Here is an 18,318-nt window from a genome sequence, read left to right as displayed (position 1 = left end):
TGCTCCCTTGACTTCGACTCTCCCCACCTTCACTCAGTATGTGAAGTGCTGCACCAGGGAACAAAAAACTCTGGACCTGCTGTATGCCAACACAAAGGAGGCATACAGCTCAGCCCCCCTTCCCCCACTGGGCCGCTCAGACCACAACCTGGTCCATCTGATCCCCACCTACATCCCTATGGTGAGGAAAATAAAACCTACCACGAGGATCATACAAAGATGGACCGAGGAGACCAGCATGGTACTGAGGGACTGTTTTGAGACAACCGACTGGGAGGTGCTGTGCAAACCACATGGGGAAGACATCGACAGCTTGACCCACTGCATCACAGATTACATCAACTTCTGTGTGGAGAACATCGTACCCTCCAAGAAGGTCCGTTGTTACTCCAACAATAAGCCGTGGGTCACCAGGGATCTAAGGGCCCTCCTGAACAAGAAGAAGAGGGCTTTTAGGTCTGGGGAGAAGGAGAGTCTCAAAACGGTCCAGAAGGAGCTGAAGAGAGAGATAAGGAGGGGAAAGACCAGCTACAGGAGGAGGCTAGAGAAGCAACTCCAAAGAGGCAACACCAAAGAGGTCTGGAGGAGCTTGAGGACCATCTCGGGCCATGGAGGCAACAGTGGGAGAGGCCCGAAGTCCGGAGACGGGGAGTGGGCCAACGAACTGAATCAGTTCTTTAACAGATTCAGCCCTGCCCCTGCTCCCCTGACCCCCCAGACCAGAAGCAACTCTACCCCCTCGTTCTCCTCTTCCTCCCCCTCTTCCTCCCCCTCTTCCACCGGTCTCTGCATCACTGTCGATCAGGTGACAAAACAACTAAAGAAGATCGAGGCAAGGAAGGCTACCGGTCCGGACGGCCTCAGCTCCAGACTACTGAGAGAGTGTGCGGATCAGCTTGGCACAGTGATTCTGCATATTTTCAACCTCAGCCTCAGTCTGCAGAAGGTCCCAACCTTGTGGAAAACTTCCTGCGTGGTCCCAGTCCCAAAGACTGCGAACCCCAGGAAGCCAAACCACTTCAGGCCGGTAGCACTAACCTCTCACCTGATCAAGACACTGGAGAGGATCATCCTCAACCACCTGAGCCCCCTGATGAATGCAGAGCTGGACCCTCTGCAGTTCGCCTATCGTCCAGGCATTGGTGTGGAAGATGCTACCACCTACCTGATGCACAGGTCTCTTTCACACCTGGAGAACTCGGGAAGCACGGTGAGAATGATGTTTTTTGACCTCTCCAGCGCATTGAACACCATTCAGCCGGTCCTTCTGAGAGGGAAACTGGAGGTGGCTGGAGTAAGGAACCACCTAGCTGCATGGATCATCGACTTCCTCACCAACAGACCACAATATGTGAGACTCCAGGACTGTACGTCTGATGTGGTAACTTGCAGCACGGGGGCCCCACAAGGCACAGTGCTTTCCCCACTCCTCTTCTCCCTCTACACGTCAGACTTTAAACATAATACAGACACCTGCCACCTCCAGAAATTCTCCGATGACACCGCCATTGTTGGACGAGTGACTGACGGGAACGACCTGGAGTACAGGGGAGTCATCACAGCCTTTGTCGACTGGTGTAGGCAAAACCACCTGCACATCAACACCAGTAAGACAAAGGAAATGGTCGTTGACTTTCGGAGGACACCTCAACAGACCACTCAGGTGAACATCCAGGGTAAAGACATTGAAATCGTGGAGAACTTGAAGTACCTGGGTGTTCACCTCAACAGCAAACTAGACTGGTCCACAAACATAGATGCCCTGTACAGAAGGGGCCAGAGCCGCCTCTACCTGTTGAGGAGCCTACGGTCCTTTGGTGTGTGCAGGTCACTGTTGAGGACCTTCTATGACACTGTGGTGGCATCTACTGTGTTTTATGCAGTGGTCTGTTGGGGAAGTGGGAGCACGGAGAGGGACAGGAAAAGGCTGAACAAGCTGATCAGGAGGGCCAGCTCTGTTCTGGGCTGTCCTTTGGACTCTGTGGAGGAAGTGGGAGAGCGGAGGATGCTGACCAGGATGAGGTCCATCATGGACAGCACCTCCCACCCCCTGCACGAGTCGGTGGAGTCCCTTCGAAGCTCCTTTAGCAGTAGACTGCGGTACCCTCACTGCAGGAAGGAGCGCTTCCGCAGATCCTTCCTCCCATCAGCCGTCAGGCTCTTTAACTCAAAAAAGGCTGTGGGTTAGGACCTCCCGAATTTCGGATACAGTGTAGATGTGCTTGTATATATATGTATGTGTATGTATATATATATCTCACCAACACAGTTACCTATTTATATATTTATTCATGTATTTATTTATTAACTTACTATTAAGTACCCATTTGTGTATAATGCCTTTCCTATTCCTGCATCCTCACCCTCTTCCTATTGCAACAAAGAAATTTCCCGATTACGGGATGAATAAAGTTATCCAATCCAATCCAATCCAATATAAGCCATTTTTGTCGGACAAAAAATAATGACTCAATCGAGGGTACGGCTAATATGCGCATAAAAACACGCCATGCAAAACACTGCAAATTGACGGCGCCGCGACGATGTAACGTCAAAATGGCACCTTTGCGGCCGATACTTTCTTTTATTTCAAAATAGAGAAATGATCAACAGATAATATGCTAAACAAAATTAATTTTGTCGTCTATGAATGGAATCCAACCAAAAAAACGTACGTGTCTTGCATAAAACGTTCCTGTCACTGTTCGCTCGGGGCACAGCCATCTTACATAGGTTCCGGGCAGCCATCTTACTAGTGCACTGCTGTCCAAACCTAGACCCATCCTGGCAAAATGCGAGAAACCTTGATTTTGAAATGAAACAAAATTCCACTTTGATTGTTATAAATTTCCTGTTTTCCGTTATTTTCATTAAAAGGCATATTATATCCTTTTTGTCCAGGCACCTATGCGGACAGCTTGGGGTCCTATTTGTAGTTTGAGTTGAAGTCTTAAGTAGAGAGCACCGCGAACGTCTCTAGTAGAGTTTGATTGTGTTCATCAAAGTTGACTAGAATGTGTTGTCAAAGAAGAATGCTCTACATTGTCAATTACTTGGATTTGATATAAAAGAAGCTGAAGAATCATCTAGGTGCCTCCGTCTCATTCTCTGAGAGTATCTTTGTAGCTGGTGTCCCAGTGCTATCAAAGAACATTGCAACGCGAAGCCCACTCTCTAGCATTGTTTTTTTTCCCCGTTGTATTTCTTGTTCGAAAGTGACAACTATTGGAGTAATATGAACCATTGAAATAATTGAGATATTTGACATTAAAGCAATATAGAAAAAGCATCAGGTTCTCATCCACATAGACATTTCTTTTTTCAAATAGAATAATTTGATATTTTGTATTTACAAAGGCAAGCATATTAGTTTATGATATTGACCCTAACAATGTTATTTTGATTCATACAGTATCTCAGAAATAGCACGTGTGATGAATTTTCTTAAGATTTTCTCTTCAAAGTAACACATTTGTACTCCCCAATAAATCCATTGATCTGGAAGTGAAAATTGGGAATCAGGCGGCGGCTTATACGCAATTAATTGTAAAATTCAAATATGTCTAGGCAATTTTCAGAGTGCGGCTTATACGTGCATGTGGCTTGTATGCGATTAAATACGGTAAGAGTTCTGCCAATGTCTGGAAGTTTCATCCAAATTGCGATCCATTTTGCGCTTATTTTGAGGAAGGATATTAACAAGTGTTGTGCACTCCTACTTTAACTTGTTTTTTTTTCCAAGGTGGCACTGTCAGGTGGCAGCCGGTGGCAGTAGCTCTGTTCGTTCTTATTTGTTTTTTATTATTATTATTATCTTATTTGTTCTCAAGCAATTCGTAGTCAGGATGAGGGCTAAATTCGGATTTTGTGCTTATGTACGGTCTAATCACATTATATAGATATATACATATATATATATATATATATATATATATATATATATATATATATATATATATATATATATATATATATATATATATATATATATATATATATATATATATATATATATATATATATATATATATATATATATATATATATATATATATATATATATATATATATATATATATATATATATATATATATATATATATATATATATATATATATATATATATATATATATATATATATATATATATATATATATATATATATATATATATATATATATATATATATATATATATATATATATATATATATATATATATATATATATATATATATATATATATATATATATATATATATATATATATATATATATATATATATATATATATATATAATTGTACTTTCTGTATATGCACGAAAATATGTATTGTGGTAGTTATAATAAGGATGATCTTTTTCGTTTATCGCGGCCATGTCTTGTCTACATTAACTGTGATAGTCAAAGGATTATGGTTGCAGCCCGCCTAAATGTAGTTTTTCCACTAATTTGCTTTTCCCTCTGTGTTCAAATAATCCCCATTCTGCAGCGCAGCCCCTTTTTTCATTCACACCTTAAATTCCAAGTTTGGACTTGTTGCTGCATGTACAGTGGGGCAGATAAGTATTAAGTCAACCACCAATTGTGCAGGTTATCCTACTTGAAAAGATTAGGGGCCAGTGAGTGTCAACATGAATAAACCTCAACCATGAGAGAGAATATGGAAAAAACACCAGAAAATCATTGTTTTATTTTTAGAGATATCATGGTGGAAAATAATTATTTGGTCTATACCAAAAGTTCATCTCAATACTTTGTTATGTACCCTTTGCTGGCAATAACAGAGGCCAAACGTTTTCTGAAACTCTTCACAAGCTTTTCACTCACTGTTGCTGGTATTTTGGCCCATTCCTCGATGCAGATCTCCTCTAGAGCAGTGATGTTTTGGGGCTGTCGTTGGGCAACACGGACTTTCAACTCCCTCCACATATTTTTTACGGGGTTGAGATCTGGAGACTGGCTAGGCCACCCCAGTACCGTGTGTTTGGGATCGTTTTCATGCTGAACTACCCAGCCACGTTTCATCTTCAATGTCCTTGCTGATGGAAGGAGATTTTCACTCAAAATCTCTCGATACATGGCACTATTCATTCTTTCCTCTACACAGATCAGTTGTATTTGGCCCTTTGCAGAAAAACAGCCCCAAAGCATGTTTCCACCCTCATGTTTCACAGTGGTGGTGTTCTTCAGATGCAATTCAGTATTCTTTCTACTCCAAACCTGTGTCTCTATCAAAAAGTCAATCATCTGACCAGAACACATTTTCCCAGTCCTCTTCTGGATCATCCAAATGCTCTCTAGCAGATTTGAGTCCCTTACGGCGCATTGTGTTACTGTTCTCTCGTCTGCGCTTTCGTGTTCGATCTATGGCATGAGTCCATCTTCCAAGCTTCCACACCCACATCCTTTTGTCATTCAGCCCTTTCCCCTAGATAAGGTGTTATTTCTTTGACAATTGGGACTCTGAGTTTTAACATCGCTACGAGCACAAATAAGTCAACTGCCTCAATAGTCGTCTGGAATGTTTTGAATGGATTTATCATAATGCTTGGAGTACGCCGGTGGGATATTTTTAGGGTCTGCTCACTTAACCAGCAGGACATGAACGTCCCCGCTAACTATTCAGACTGTTAGGGTCATACAAAATGTTGAATTTAGTGCACACACAAGGCGCACACCGATTGATTGGGAGCAACGTCCAGTTTAGAGAAGTTTTATACTTTTAAGTGCGCCATATAGGTGTGAAAATACAGTAATTTGGAGCTGTACATGGCCAAGCATTATAATTAATTAAGATAATAACATTTTTATGGAAGAAGCAGTTCATTCCTGATGTTTGCACTTCTGCAGGAAGTCTTACCAGAGTCACCATCATCCAATTCTCCATTGAGTTCAGAGGCTCTGATGAGACGAGCCTCCATCACTTCCATCTCCATAGATTCCATCTCTTTCTTCATGCTGTCAAACTGGGCCTAATCATTACGTGAAATCAAAAGATTACAATGAGGATGTGGGCATATGTAAAATAATGGTAGTACTGGGAATGCTGTAAGTTTCATTTAATAGAACTAAAAAGTGAACACTATTAGGTGACACCACTATTTTGGTGTTATAATAGAGCTAAATCTACTTGAGACCGACCGGTCATGACAAGAATGGCCTTTTTCGCCAAACTCTGTTCAAGTTCAGCCTAACCGTGTTTTTCTGTTCATGTCCGGACTTTGTGGGGTGAAACATTTTTTTTACCCCCAAAGTTTATTTACACAATTTATGGATATAATGCTGATTCCCACGAAAGTCGTTTGGGCGACTGACGTTTGGGCGCCGGACAGCCCGCCGCCCGGAGGTTTGGCCACCCGGATAGTTAGCCACCGGAGGTTTGGGCGTTCAGACGTTTGGGCGGCGGAGGTTTCGCCACCGCGGGATTCGCGCGCTCGCCCCGCCCCCAGATCGTGTGTGTACAAGTTTGTCAACCTCGGCCATATACGGCCCGTTAGGATATTTAATCTGGCTCGTCGTCGGCGTTGTCCAAAATCCCATGTTTGTTGGACGTGGAGGGTTGTCACTACACTGACATTTGTGACAATTTGAATCGGATGATTCCACCTGGAGACGACTGGCCAGAACCGCAACACACATATGGTCTGCCTTGTCGCTGTTCCTTTAAGAGCGGCTCATATGCGCCCCCACAGTCCAGCTTCTTCCTCCCCTTCATGGATGTTACATTTTAGCTCGGTTCAAGGGGCAGCAACAAGGCAGACTATGTGTGTGGCGGTTCTGGGAAGTCCTGTCCGGGTGGAATTATAATCGTAATTTCTCGTATACTGGGTGTGTGTGTGACATGCTAAAGAGTTTAATTTGTTATTCAATTAAAGAAATAATGAAAACATCCAATCGAAACATCCCCACTTTTACCCTAACCCAAACGTCTTTAGGCGATTCGACCGGCCACGCAATTTGTGTGCTTTGTTTGGAGTATCTAAATTAGTATTTACAGCAATCTAGATAAATTCAGATTAAGACACTCAATTTAAGAACATATCAATAGCATCTTTTACTAAAAAGCAACTTTGCACAAAAGTACTGACTCCGTTATTGCGCTTAGTGCGACTCTTCATTTCCGAAATCAAAAGTTCTAGCCTAGACACTGGCCCTCCTCTGACCAGTTTGCATGGTCGCCTTGAAATAATTGAATATTATTGAAAGATGACTTGGCATACAGTGCTATTTCTACTTACGGATGTCTCTACATCTGAAATATTCAAGTTATGAAAAGCCTGAATGGGGAAACATTAATCTCTAGATCTGAAGGAAACCCCAAGCTACACAATGTAAAATCTAAAAAATAATCACATGCCTTCAACCCTCGTTTATTCCAGAATATTATCTAGAACAATTATTCAAAATAGAGATCCAAGCATGTACTATTTGACATTCTAAAAGAATTTCGTAGCAGTTGTTGCTGAGTGGCCAACCAAAGGAAATACTTTTTTTCACACAGACACAGGTATTTTTATTAGTTTAGTCTATTCCTTTAATAAATAAATGTACCATTTAATTGTAATGTGTTGCGATTTACATGGATTGTGTGCCTGATAATTACTTTTACGTGGAATATCCCATGTAAAATAAGGAACCAAGGCAAAAAAAAGAAATGAGAAGCAGGTTTTTACTTTATCGCTGAACTGTTCACTGCGTCTTACAAACTGATCTATATTTTTCTGTGCCTGTTTACCTGCAGGTCCTTCATGTTTTTTTCCAGACAGAGTCTCTCAGATGTTTCACTCTCGAGCAGCTGGGATGCAGACTCCCCAGTATTCCGCTCATCAGTCAACTCTGATGATAACTCTGTGATCTGCTCACAATCACACACAAATACAAACAGACACACCCATCAACTCTGTGATTTTCACGTGTATTGTCATCAATCTAATAAATAAACCTTCACAAATCTCGTTCATTGCACAAAAGGCGGCAAACACTGGACAATTGGCTGTGTCAGTTACTGATAGAAAACCCTTCAGGCGCTTGCTATAAATAAAAAATAAAATAAATAAATAATAATAAAAAGGCAGAAAAATCAACCAGAACATTGCAATGAGCTAAATACATAATAAATTAAATAATAATCAATTCAGAACAGCGACTACCAGATGAGGGTTTTCAAAGCTAGGCAACGATATTATTATCGCAGTTGTTCATTTTGAACTACCCCATCTCTTAAGATTTTTAAAGTAGCCGAAGTTGGAGGTCAAAATAATGTAACAATATTTTTGGCTACATCCTTTTGTGAGTTTTTTTTACATCACAAAAAAATGAACACACGTCTGCTGACTTGACACTCATTGTATGTTTGAGTAAAAGTCATGTATACACTTTCACCAATAATACAAATACATTGCGATATTCATTGAACTTATAGTATCACCATAGCATTAGCTTACATGGTTAGCAAAACAAGACATTTTGTGTTGGTGCAAGTTTACCCTGCTCTCTAGACGGTCACTGTTGAGTCTCAGTTCATTCCTTTCTTTCTCGATTTTCTCCAGTTTCTGCTTTAACTGGCTGATCTCTTCCTGGCAAAGTCAATTGTGTTAAAAGCAAATGATTATTTGCATCGACATTACCAGTTGGCCATTTATTAAGTTATTAAGATAGTGATTTCTTTCTTAAAATTGAATCACTAATTCTGATTGGAGTAAAAGTCAAAATGAAATGCAAAATTGTTTTATGCTTACATCCTTGCCCCGGATTTGTTCTTCAGTGAGTTGCACTTCAATTAGAGGTCTGACAGTAGTGAAAAGCTTCCACCACGGCCAATCTTTGACTCCATAGTTCTTCTTTATGTTCTTCTGGATACAACGGATTGCTAAATCCTGAATCTGTCAGACAGATGCATATAGATATTAATGCATTGTTTTACTTTTTTTAAAAAATTAATGCACAGACAAAACAAGAGTGAATGGAAGAACACTGGTGAAGACTAATGTTTGTTTTATTCAGATATTTTTTACTGTTGTTCATCTGGGCCTAGTTTACAACATCGTTCCGACAGATGATCATGAGAGGTCCTGTTAAGATTTTACACAAGTTGTGTCGAAATCCACAAAATAGGAATGAAAACGTGTAAAGATGGAGAAGAGTTTAGTTGTGAACTGCTGAGTTAAAGGAATGTAGTCTATTTCCCCTCCTTAGCCACTAAGTTATTTGGGTGTGCCAAAATGAGGGTTAATCCGATTAGTTCGCCAGTCCAAACATAAATGGACTAAGCACCGTAAGTGGTTTTACTCTTCTGAGGGCTGACAGGCCGGCCTACATTTTTTCCAATTTAAAAATCCTAAAAGACATAAAAAATAAACTTATTTTCAGACATGAAATTATTAAAAGTACTATAATTTACTATTACTATTATAGATATATGTGTAGTAATTCATTTCTTTGTTAAATCATTAAAAGTCTTTCTAATGTTCGGCAATGATAGGTTCATTAATAATTACCCTTCTTTGTAATTATCAATTACTTGTAATTACCCAAAAGAATGGTGATTGAGAGAGTTGTTAGATCCGATCGTATTTTCCCTTGTCTGGTAGTTTGTTCTAAGCTACTTTGGTAAAAGGGTGGTCTCAATTGAAACATTGAGGGGACGGGTAAGATACGGGAAACACCAATATTGATTGAAAAGATTATTGCTCAGCAAGCAATACCATAAAACTATAGGGAACTCTTTTATATTGGGTTTGACGTCTCCGTATGGTTTCAATTGAGACTAAACCATTATACAAAGGATAAGAACAAACTGCCAGACAAGGGAAAATACGATCGGATCTAACAACTCCCTCAATCACCATTCTTTTGGGGAAAAGTGTTTTTACAAATGAAAAACGTGTCCTACTTGTACAGAAAAATATTGAAACAGTGTCTATCCTGTTACGCAGTAAATAGGAAGTCCATTTTTCCACTGTTTAATCATTTTACCTGCTTAAACCTTACAGGGCATGGTCTGAAGCTGGGGGCGATAAATGAGACGTGGTGTACCGGCGTTCTAAAACAAACTACACCCCTGATACCACGTTCTGGCCTATGGTGGTGGTGTGGTGGATAAATTATACGACTCCTGCCGAAACACGGCAGGACTAGGTACTTTGGTCTCACTGCTCTTACCGGTGTCTGTTTTTCCATCTACAGTGGAGGAGATACAATTGGCTGCTCAGAATTCTGGTGTGGTGAAGGGTCCCTCCCGACATCGTCGAGCGACATGGAGGGAAGGAGATTCAACATACATTGATGCGATTGGCATCCCCCGGGGCGTCCCAGATGAGTATAAGCTGGCTAATGAGATTGCCGCAGGATGTGAGTCCAAAAACAAAAATGTGGATGAGATAAATTACCTGCATTACAATGTCCAAAACCTTGGAAATTATACTGAACAGGGATTCGTGGCCATAAAAGAGTGACGGGCAGCTACCAGTCTGTTGGCGTTCCAGGATCGCATAGCGGTGGAGATGCTCCTTACGGAGCAATGGGGCGTGTGTGCAAAATGTTTGGAAAACAATGTTGCACCTTCATACCGAACAACACGTCACCCGATGGGTCCCTAATCAGAGCCATTAGTGGCCTGCAGACCCTAAAACCGCAATATGCAAAAGCAGTCTGGAGTAGAATTGTCCGCTTCAGACTGGGGGTATAAGACCTTTGGAAAATGTAAGGATTTGGCCCAATCTGTTGTTTTCTGTAGCCATATATGCTACTACCTTGACATTGTATGGGTGTTGTCTTATTCCCTGTTTGCGCTCCTTGCTAAGCCGACTTATAACTACTGCAATTGCCCCTACAAATTCTAAATTACACTAATTATATCTCTGCTTTTGAAACATACCGGGGAAATCAGTGAGGTCCAGGAGTACGGTAATTCCGAGGACCAATTGGACGAATATGATTATGTTCTTTCTCTTTCAGACCAGCCATGGGAGTAAGGAGTAGGCGGGAAAAATCACAGTCACCCGACATTACCATTTCGTGATTACTAAGAAATGATTTATAACATACATATTATAAAAACGGGGGAATATTGGGTTTATTCTGTATTACTATTATACATATGTGTAGTAATTTGTTTCTTTGTTAAATCATTAAAAGTCTTTCTATTGTTCGGCTCGAGGTCATACACTGTCGCCTAGTCCACTCTCAAATGGACTTCTCCAAGGATTGTTGACGTTACATCTCACTCAGTATCGGGCTGTGAGGGTTGTTGATCGGGCAAGGACTCGGGATATCTGCCATTTCCATAACAAAGATGTTGTTTCTGCCACGTCCATAACACTCGTGACGCACTTTGGGCTTCTTTATGTAATTGTTATATGATTGTTAGGTCAAATGAAGGCGTGATTGTTTTATCCCAAATGCCTTAAAGCCCTACGCAAAATACTGTTCGAGAGGATACTTTTGAAGATCTCCTCCCTTAAGGTTCTTATCTGTGATCCAATCTATTTAATTAAATGTCAATAATTGAATAAGATGTCCGCCTGCAGTTATTGATAATTACAAAGAAGGGTGTCAGGCATTCAATATGCGCGCGGCTGTACAAGCGACTAAAATATTTTTTGGGCCCCTTCCGTAAAGACATTACAATAATTGACCTTGGGGGTACTGAAGCAAGCTTGGCGTTTGCTATGATATGGTTGTGCTTGCAACATATTTTTGATTATGGCGTCTTGGCAAAATGTAGTGATATAGTTGGATATCGGATGAGGGATTAATTTTGCTTATTAATGATAGTCTTCTCTAAGATGTGTTATTCACAGGAAAAAAAGAAAAGAGACAACAATTCAATTGATTTGGGACCTCGCTGGGGAGGAATAAAAAATCTAAACAAATAGATAAGAATGCTGCTTTCGCAGCGAGCATCTAGGTCGCAGGTAGCGGATAAGGGCCTGCTTCCGTTTGAGCATTTCATAATAAGAGCAAAACATGGTCTGCAAGTAATGCAGGACTATGCGATTATTTTCGCATTCATTTAACAGGCTTTAAACAGAAATATATTTTAAGATGATAGAAAATCTTTTTGGTAAAGGTTGATTTGGTAAAAGCTTTGGAGTTGGGAATGGTACAATCTAGCCATTTTTGACCAAATTGTGGATTTCAAAGGGCTCTTAATTGAAGAAAATTAGCTTTTGGAGGATAAAAGAATATTAATACTGTTTTTGAATGTTTGTATTGTTCAAAATACTTTAACATAGGAGGTTGGCTGGTTAAAGAAAACGAGGATGAGAAAATTTACAATATTATGGCATATTGGTGACAATTTGTGGGTCCATTATCAAAGATTGAAAATTTTAATTAGGAAATGCCTGGTAAAGGGTTAATTTCTCTAATTTGATTATTGTAGATTTTTATTGTGGTAATGTAGAGCTTTAGGGGTAGCTCTTCTCTTAAGTAAACATCATATGAGATGATTGTGCAAATTATATCTTGGGTATTTAGTTATTTGGTTGTTGATGATATCAGACATGAAATTAACAATGCAGAAATGGCATGAGAGAACTCATAGCATTCGTCCAAATTATTAGGTAAATGCTACCTGGCTGGGGTAGGCAAAATAATTGATTTAGGATAGGCATATTTTCCCTCAAACTGTAGGAGATGTGGTGTTTTTTACGTGCACAGAAGAACATTTACATTCCCAATTTGTTCTGAGCGGAGAAAATATGCTTTGACACAGGTCATATTGATGACTATAAGGATATTACGGATTGGAAAAGCATTGATCAATTGATACAATCAAATGACGTTGCTTTATATTGCTTTAAGGACATACACATTAAGAGAACTTTAGTTTAAGACTTACAGCATTGCAATTATGAGGTCAATACACCTAAATTTAACAGTGATAACGTTTAGCAATAACAAGCTCAGATAAGGGGGAAAAGAACAATTCTCCGAGTTTCAAAACGATTTATGTTTGTCACTTAGGGTTTTGACAAAAATGCATTGGCGCATGAATTCTGGAATATTTGGGGGATGGGAATCCCATATCTAAAACACATTTGAGGTAAATTTGTAAAATAGGCTTTATTTGGCTCTGAATGCCCAAATTCTAGTGGGGCCTTTCATGATATGAAACAAGTGATGACATTATGTCTGTGTTCAGAAAATAGCATCTCCAAATTAAAAAAGATCAACCTTTGGGTAATGCTTTAAGTAGATGGTTGTCTAGGAATAAAATGGAATGGGCAAAATTCGACCGGAATGCACGATACATTGACGACTACTGAAACAAACTTTAGAGGTGAAACTATTGCCACGTCAATTCTGCGTACAAACGGCTAAACAGATAGCATTAGCAGGGGGTGTAACTTAATGCATAGCATGGAGGTAAAATGTTTATACAAACGGTTAAAATACTTGAGTGGGGGTGTCTGTGTTTCAATGTGTCAAAACTTTTCCAATATTGCATTATTGGCGAACAGATAGTTAATCGAAGCCACTCGCATGGCAGTCGCTCATGCGGACTGACTGGGGCGATGAACGGCGGCAATTGAACTTCAAAGCAAATTTCTATTTGTAGATGTGTGGCACGCGAATCTAATACATTAATTACCTAGTTACTTCTGAAATGATTATTGCTGATAGGGCAGCAAAAGGGGGTGAACAACCAAGAAGCCCCACTAGGGATAGTGGTTTACACCTGTGATGAAAATGTACGGGCCACTGATGTATTGGTAAACGACCCAAATTAAAAGAATAGTGATTAGCGCGTCGCTTACGGTTCTAAGATCTACTAATGAAAGCGGGGTGGATCCAGACCTTCCGGGGTTTGGAGTATTCCTGGTGTCCTCGAGAATTTGTGGGTTTTCTCCGGGTACTCTTGTTTACTCCCACAAAACGAAATTGTTATTATTATGGATGCTACACTGGATGAACACTCTAAATTCCCCTGATTCTGAGAGAGATCTTGGATGATGGTCTGTCTTTTTGTGTTTTTGATTGGCCGGCCACCGAGATATGATCTGTCAATAGAATATCAAGGTGGAAAAGAATTTGGAAATTTGAAATAGATTTCTGAAATCGCCAATAAGCGGCAGATTGGTACAAAAACAAAAAGAAAGAAACAAATAAAAAATCCGCAAATTGAAGTTTTTGACGACGGCAGCACTGCTCCACATTGGAAACGTAACGTGGAGAAACAAATAATCTGCTTTGCAATGGGAAATTTGGGAGCGCTGAGGGAAAAAATAACAAACACAAATTGATACCTCAGCTTACCTAGCGTGAGTCATGAGAAGTCCTATGTCTCGACAGGGGGTATTGTCAGGCCTCAGACGTGACTGGTGGCGGGGTGTTCCAGTCCGACCAATCACTGGCCCAGCTCCAACGAGCGGAGTGGCGCCAGGTGGAGGCAATCAAGTTTCTGCCAGGATATAAGGCCACCGGAGACCCAACCAGCTGCCGGATCGTAATCCCAGCTCGCTCGCTGAAGCAACCCCTGGTACAGGCCATTGTTCTATGTTGATTCATTGCCCCTTTTTCGCCCAGGAACTACCAAGTGAAACCAAAGGATAATCGACCCGGATTGGAGGAGAACTACCCAGGACATCGACAGGATTGGACTTGAACTACGGCAAGAGACAGACTGGTAAAAGGAAGAAGGAACAGCCAGGAGTACCACCAGGACACGAACTGTATATAGTTGAATTGAGCACGTATCAATAAAGGTGAACAAAGAACTGGACTTCTATCTCGCCTGCTTTGGGGCCATTTACAAGATCATAACAGTACGATCCGGCCATAATAAGCATGGATCCCGCGGGCGCAGATGGAGCGTCTAACAACCCAGCTACAGGAGGTACGGACCAGAAATCCAGAATGATGGAGTACCTCTGTGCCGAGATGTCAAACATGGCGCAGCAAATAAGAGCCTTACAGGCTCAACAGACGCCTTTGCCGTCCTCTCCGGGGGCACAGCCCTACACAGTGGCTCCCGAGGTAACTCAGATATTGCCATACCACCTGCCCAAGGCTTCCCCTCCCGCCCCTTACAGTGGGGATCTGGGCGCATGCCGTCATTTTCTATTTCAATGCCGGCTGGTGTTGCAACTGGAATACCGCTCATACCCCTCTGACGAATCCAAAATAGCTTACCTGATCGGGTGTCTTCGCGGTGAAGCCCTGGCGTGGGCGAACATGGTATGGAATCAGGACTCACACATATGCTCGTCCTACGAACTGTTTACAAATGAGATGTGCAGGATTTTCGATCACCCGGTGGGCGACCGGGAGGCAGCTGATCGTTTAGAAGCCTGTAGGCAAGGGTCCAGGAGCGTCGCTAAATATGCCGTGGAGTTTCAAATCCTGGCCCCCGAGAGCATGTTTAATGATAGTGCCCTCCGGCACATATTCCGGAAGGGCCTAAATGTGGTTATGAGGGAGGAGTTGGCCATCCGAGATGAACCAGGTTCCCTCAAAGAGCTCGTGGAGTTGGCCATACGGATCGACGGCCAACTACAGAGACAACAGGAGCAGCGGCGGGGCGATTCATGGAGGGGCGCCGGGGTTGGTCTTCGACGCTCGCTTCCGGGTTTCCCCGCAACAACGACGCCAACCCCTCCTGTGACGACGTCAGAGCCTATGCAAATAGGACGTGCTGGGTTGTCGGAGGAGGAACGCTCACAACGCCGCCAGTATTCGCTGTGTTACTATTGCGGCCAGGGAGGCCACATCTCGCGGTCATGCCCGGTCCGCCCGGTAAAAAGGGAGGGCTCACCATTAGTTAGGCAGGTCATGGTGAGCCAGGCCATTGGGGAGTCCTCCCATCGTTGTATCCTGCCAGCCTCCCTTTCCTGGGGGGGAAGAACTCATGACACCACAGCCTTTGTCGACTGCGGTGCGGACGAGAGTTTCATCGACCGCTCATTGATTGCAGAACTAGGAATTGGGACCCGGACTATCGAGAAGCCTCTTAAGATTACTGCACTGGACGGGCGTACCATTGGCAAAGTGGAACAACGCACCGACCCCGTTCTACTGCGCTTGTCCGGAAACCATCAGGAGAAGGCATGCTTCTACGTCTTGGACTGCCCGGAGGCGGCTATTGTGCTGGGTCTTCCTTGGCTAAAACGGCACAACCCAAGAATCGACTGGGAGGTTCCCAAGGTGGTGTCCTGGAGTCCATCATGTCATACCAACTGCCTCCAGGCAGCCCAATTGCCCCCGTTACCGCCACCCCAGATTGAACCACCGGATTTATCGGCAGTGCCTGATTCTTATCGGGACCTCTCACTAGTGTTTTCAAAGGACCAAGCCTCCGTGCTTCCTCCGCATCGGCCTTACGACTGTGCGATAGACCTATTACCCGGTGCTTCACTTCCTCGACGCCGGATTTATAACATCTCCCGGCCGGAGAGGAAGGCCCTGGAGGATTACATCTCCGGGGCATTAGCATCGGGACAGATCCGCCCGTCCTCCTCCCCCGTTGGGGCAGGGTTTTTCTTTGTGGACAAGAAAGATGGGTCACTGCGTCCCTGCATTGATTACCGTGCCTTAAACCAAATCACGGTTAAAAGGAATTACCCGCTGCCACTCATGGACTCCGTTTTTACCCTGCTGCAGGGTTCTTGCATCTTCACCAGGTTGGACCTTCGAAACGCTTATCATTTGGTCCGGGTTCGGGAGGGGGATGAGTGGAAGACGGCTTTTTCCACCCCCCAGGGCCATTTTGAATATTTGGTCATGCCCTTTGGACTCCGTAATGCCCCGGGAGTGTTCCAATCATTGATAAATGATGTCCTCCGGGACATGCTTGATCGTTTTGTTTTCGCTTATCTGGACGACATTTTGATATTCTCCAACAGCCTGGAGGAGCACGTGCAGCACGTACGCTTAGTGCTGCAACGTTTGTTGGAGAACCGCCTTTTCGTCAAAGCAGAAAAATGTGAGTTCCACGTCTCGGAGACCACCTTTCTTGGGTTTGTGGTGGCTGCCGGGGAGATGCGGATGGACACCAGTAAGGTGGAAGCGGTGACCCAGTGGCCCAGGCTAAAGGGTAGAAGGGAGTTACAACGTTTTTTGGGGTTCGCTAATTTCTATCGACGCTTCATTAGAAATTATAGCAGGGTCGCTGCACCCCTCACGACGCTAACTTCCACAAAGCTCCCGTTCTGTTGGTCGGAGGCAGCAGAGGCGGCTTTTTGTGACCTAAAATCCTGTTTTACTACCGCCCCCGTCCTCGCCCACCCAGATCCTAAGTTACAGTTTCAGTTAGAGGTTGACGCCTCAGAGGTAGGCGTCGGTGCCGTCCTCTCCCAGCACGGGCAAGCAGATGGGAAAGTGCACCCCTGCGCTTTTTTTTCCCGTAGGTTGTCCCCAGCCGAACGTAATTACGGCATTGGGGACAGGGAACTGCTCGCCGTTAAGATGGCCCTAGAGGAATGGAGACACCACCTTGAAGGGGCTAGTTTACCTTTCGTGGTGCTGACTGATCATAAGAACTTGGAATACCTCAGGTCGGCCCGAAGGTTAAACCCTCGCCAGGCTAGATGGTCCATGTTTTTCAATAGGTTTGATTTTACCCTGACTTATATCCCTGGCTCCAAGAACGGGAAGTCAGATGCCCTGTCCCGCGTTTTTCAGTCCCCTGACTCGAGGAGAGAGTCTCCGACAATTTTACCCTCCTCCCGCATTCTGGCCAGTATGGAAATAGGGTTAGAGGCGGAGGTGTTAAGGGCCCAGGATTTGGAGCCGGACCCTAGGAGAGGTAATCGAAAGAAATTGTTTGTTCCCACACCAATGCGTCCAAGGATATTAGAATGGGCCCACACCTCACGGCTTACCTGCCACCCGGGGGTTGCCCGCACACAGGCGGTGTTGCGCCAACGCTTCTGGTGGCCAACATTGAGAGCGGACACAAGATCCTTCGTATTGGCCTGCGAAGTATGTGCACGTAATAAGACCTCAAATAAGCCAAGCTCGGGTTATCTTCTCCCTCTTCAGATCCCCAGCCGTCCCTGGTCCCATATTGCGGTCGATTTCGTCACAGGCCTCCCTAAGTCCCAGGGTAACACCGTTATTCTCACAGTGGTCGATCGTTTTTCCAAAGCAGCCCATTTCATCCCCCTACCCAAGTTACCTTCAGCCCTGGAAACTGCCAAGCTCCTTGTAAACCACGTTGTCCGCTTACATGGAATTCCTGCCGACGTGGTCTCCGACCGGGGGCCACAATTCACGTCGCATGTTTGGTCTGCTTTTTGTGCTGCGTTAAAGATCACCCCTAGCCTCTCCTCAGGTTACCACCCTCAATCTAATGGCCAATGTGAGCGGAC

General features: G+C 43.2%; 1 protein-coding gene across 3 annotated transcripts in view; it reads right to left on the bottom strand.

Moving 5' to 3' along the window:
* The window catches only part of myo18ab (myosin XVIIIA b), a 154,347-nt gene that overhangs the window by 45,246 nt on the left and 90,783 nt on the right, over positions 1-18,318 (bottom strand). For all 3 annotated transcript variants that reach the window (XM_077722067.1, XM_077722068.1, XM_077722070.1), the window contains 4 exons: positions 8,743-8,886; positions 8,491-8,580; positions 7,740-7,859; positions 5,865-5,976 (listed from right to left, as the gene is read on the bottom strand). In XM_077722067.1, the coding sequence (XP_077578193.1) occupies positions 5,865-5,976; positions 7,740-7,859; positions 8,491-8,580; positions 8,743-8,886 (466 nt within the window). The remainder of the gene's footprint in view (positions 1-5,864; positions 5,977-7,739; positions 7,860-8,490; positions 8,581-8,742; positions 8,887-18,318) is intronic.

This window comes from Stigmatopora nigra, chromosome 8 (assembly GCF_051989575.1).
Source record: "Stigmatopora nigra isolate UIUO_SnigA chromosome 8, RoL_Snig_1.1, whole genome shotgun sequence".
Lineage (NCBI taxonomy): Eukaryota > Metazoa > Chordata > Actinopteri > Syngnathiformes > Syngnathidae > Stigmatopora > Stigmatopora nigra.
The sequence above is the reverse complement of the archived record's forward strand: the minus strand, read 5'-3'. Positions and strand labels throughout refer to the sequence as shown.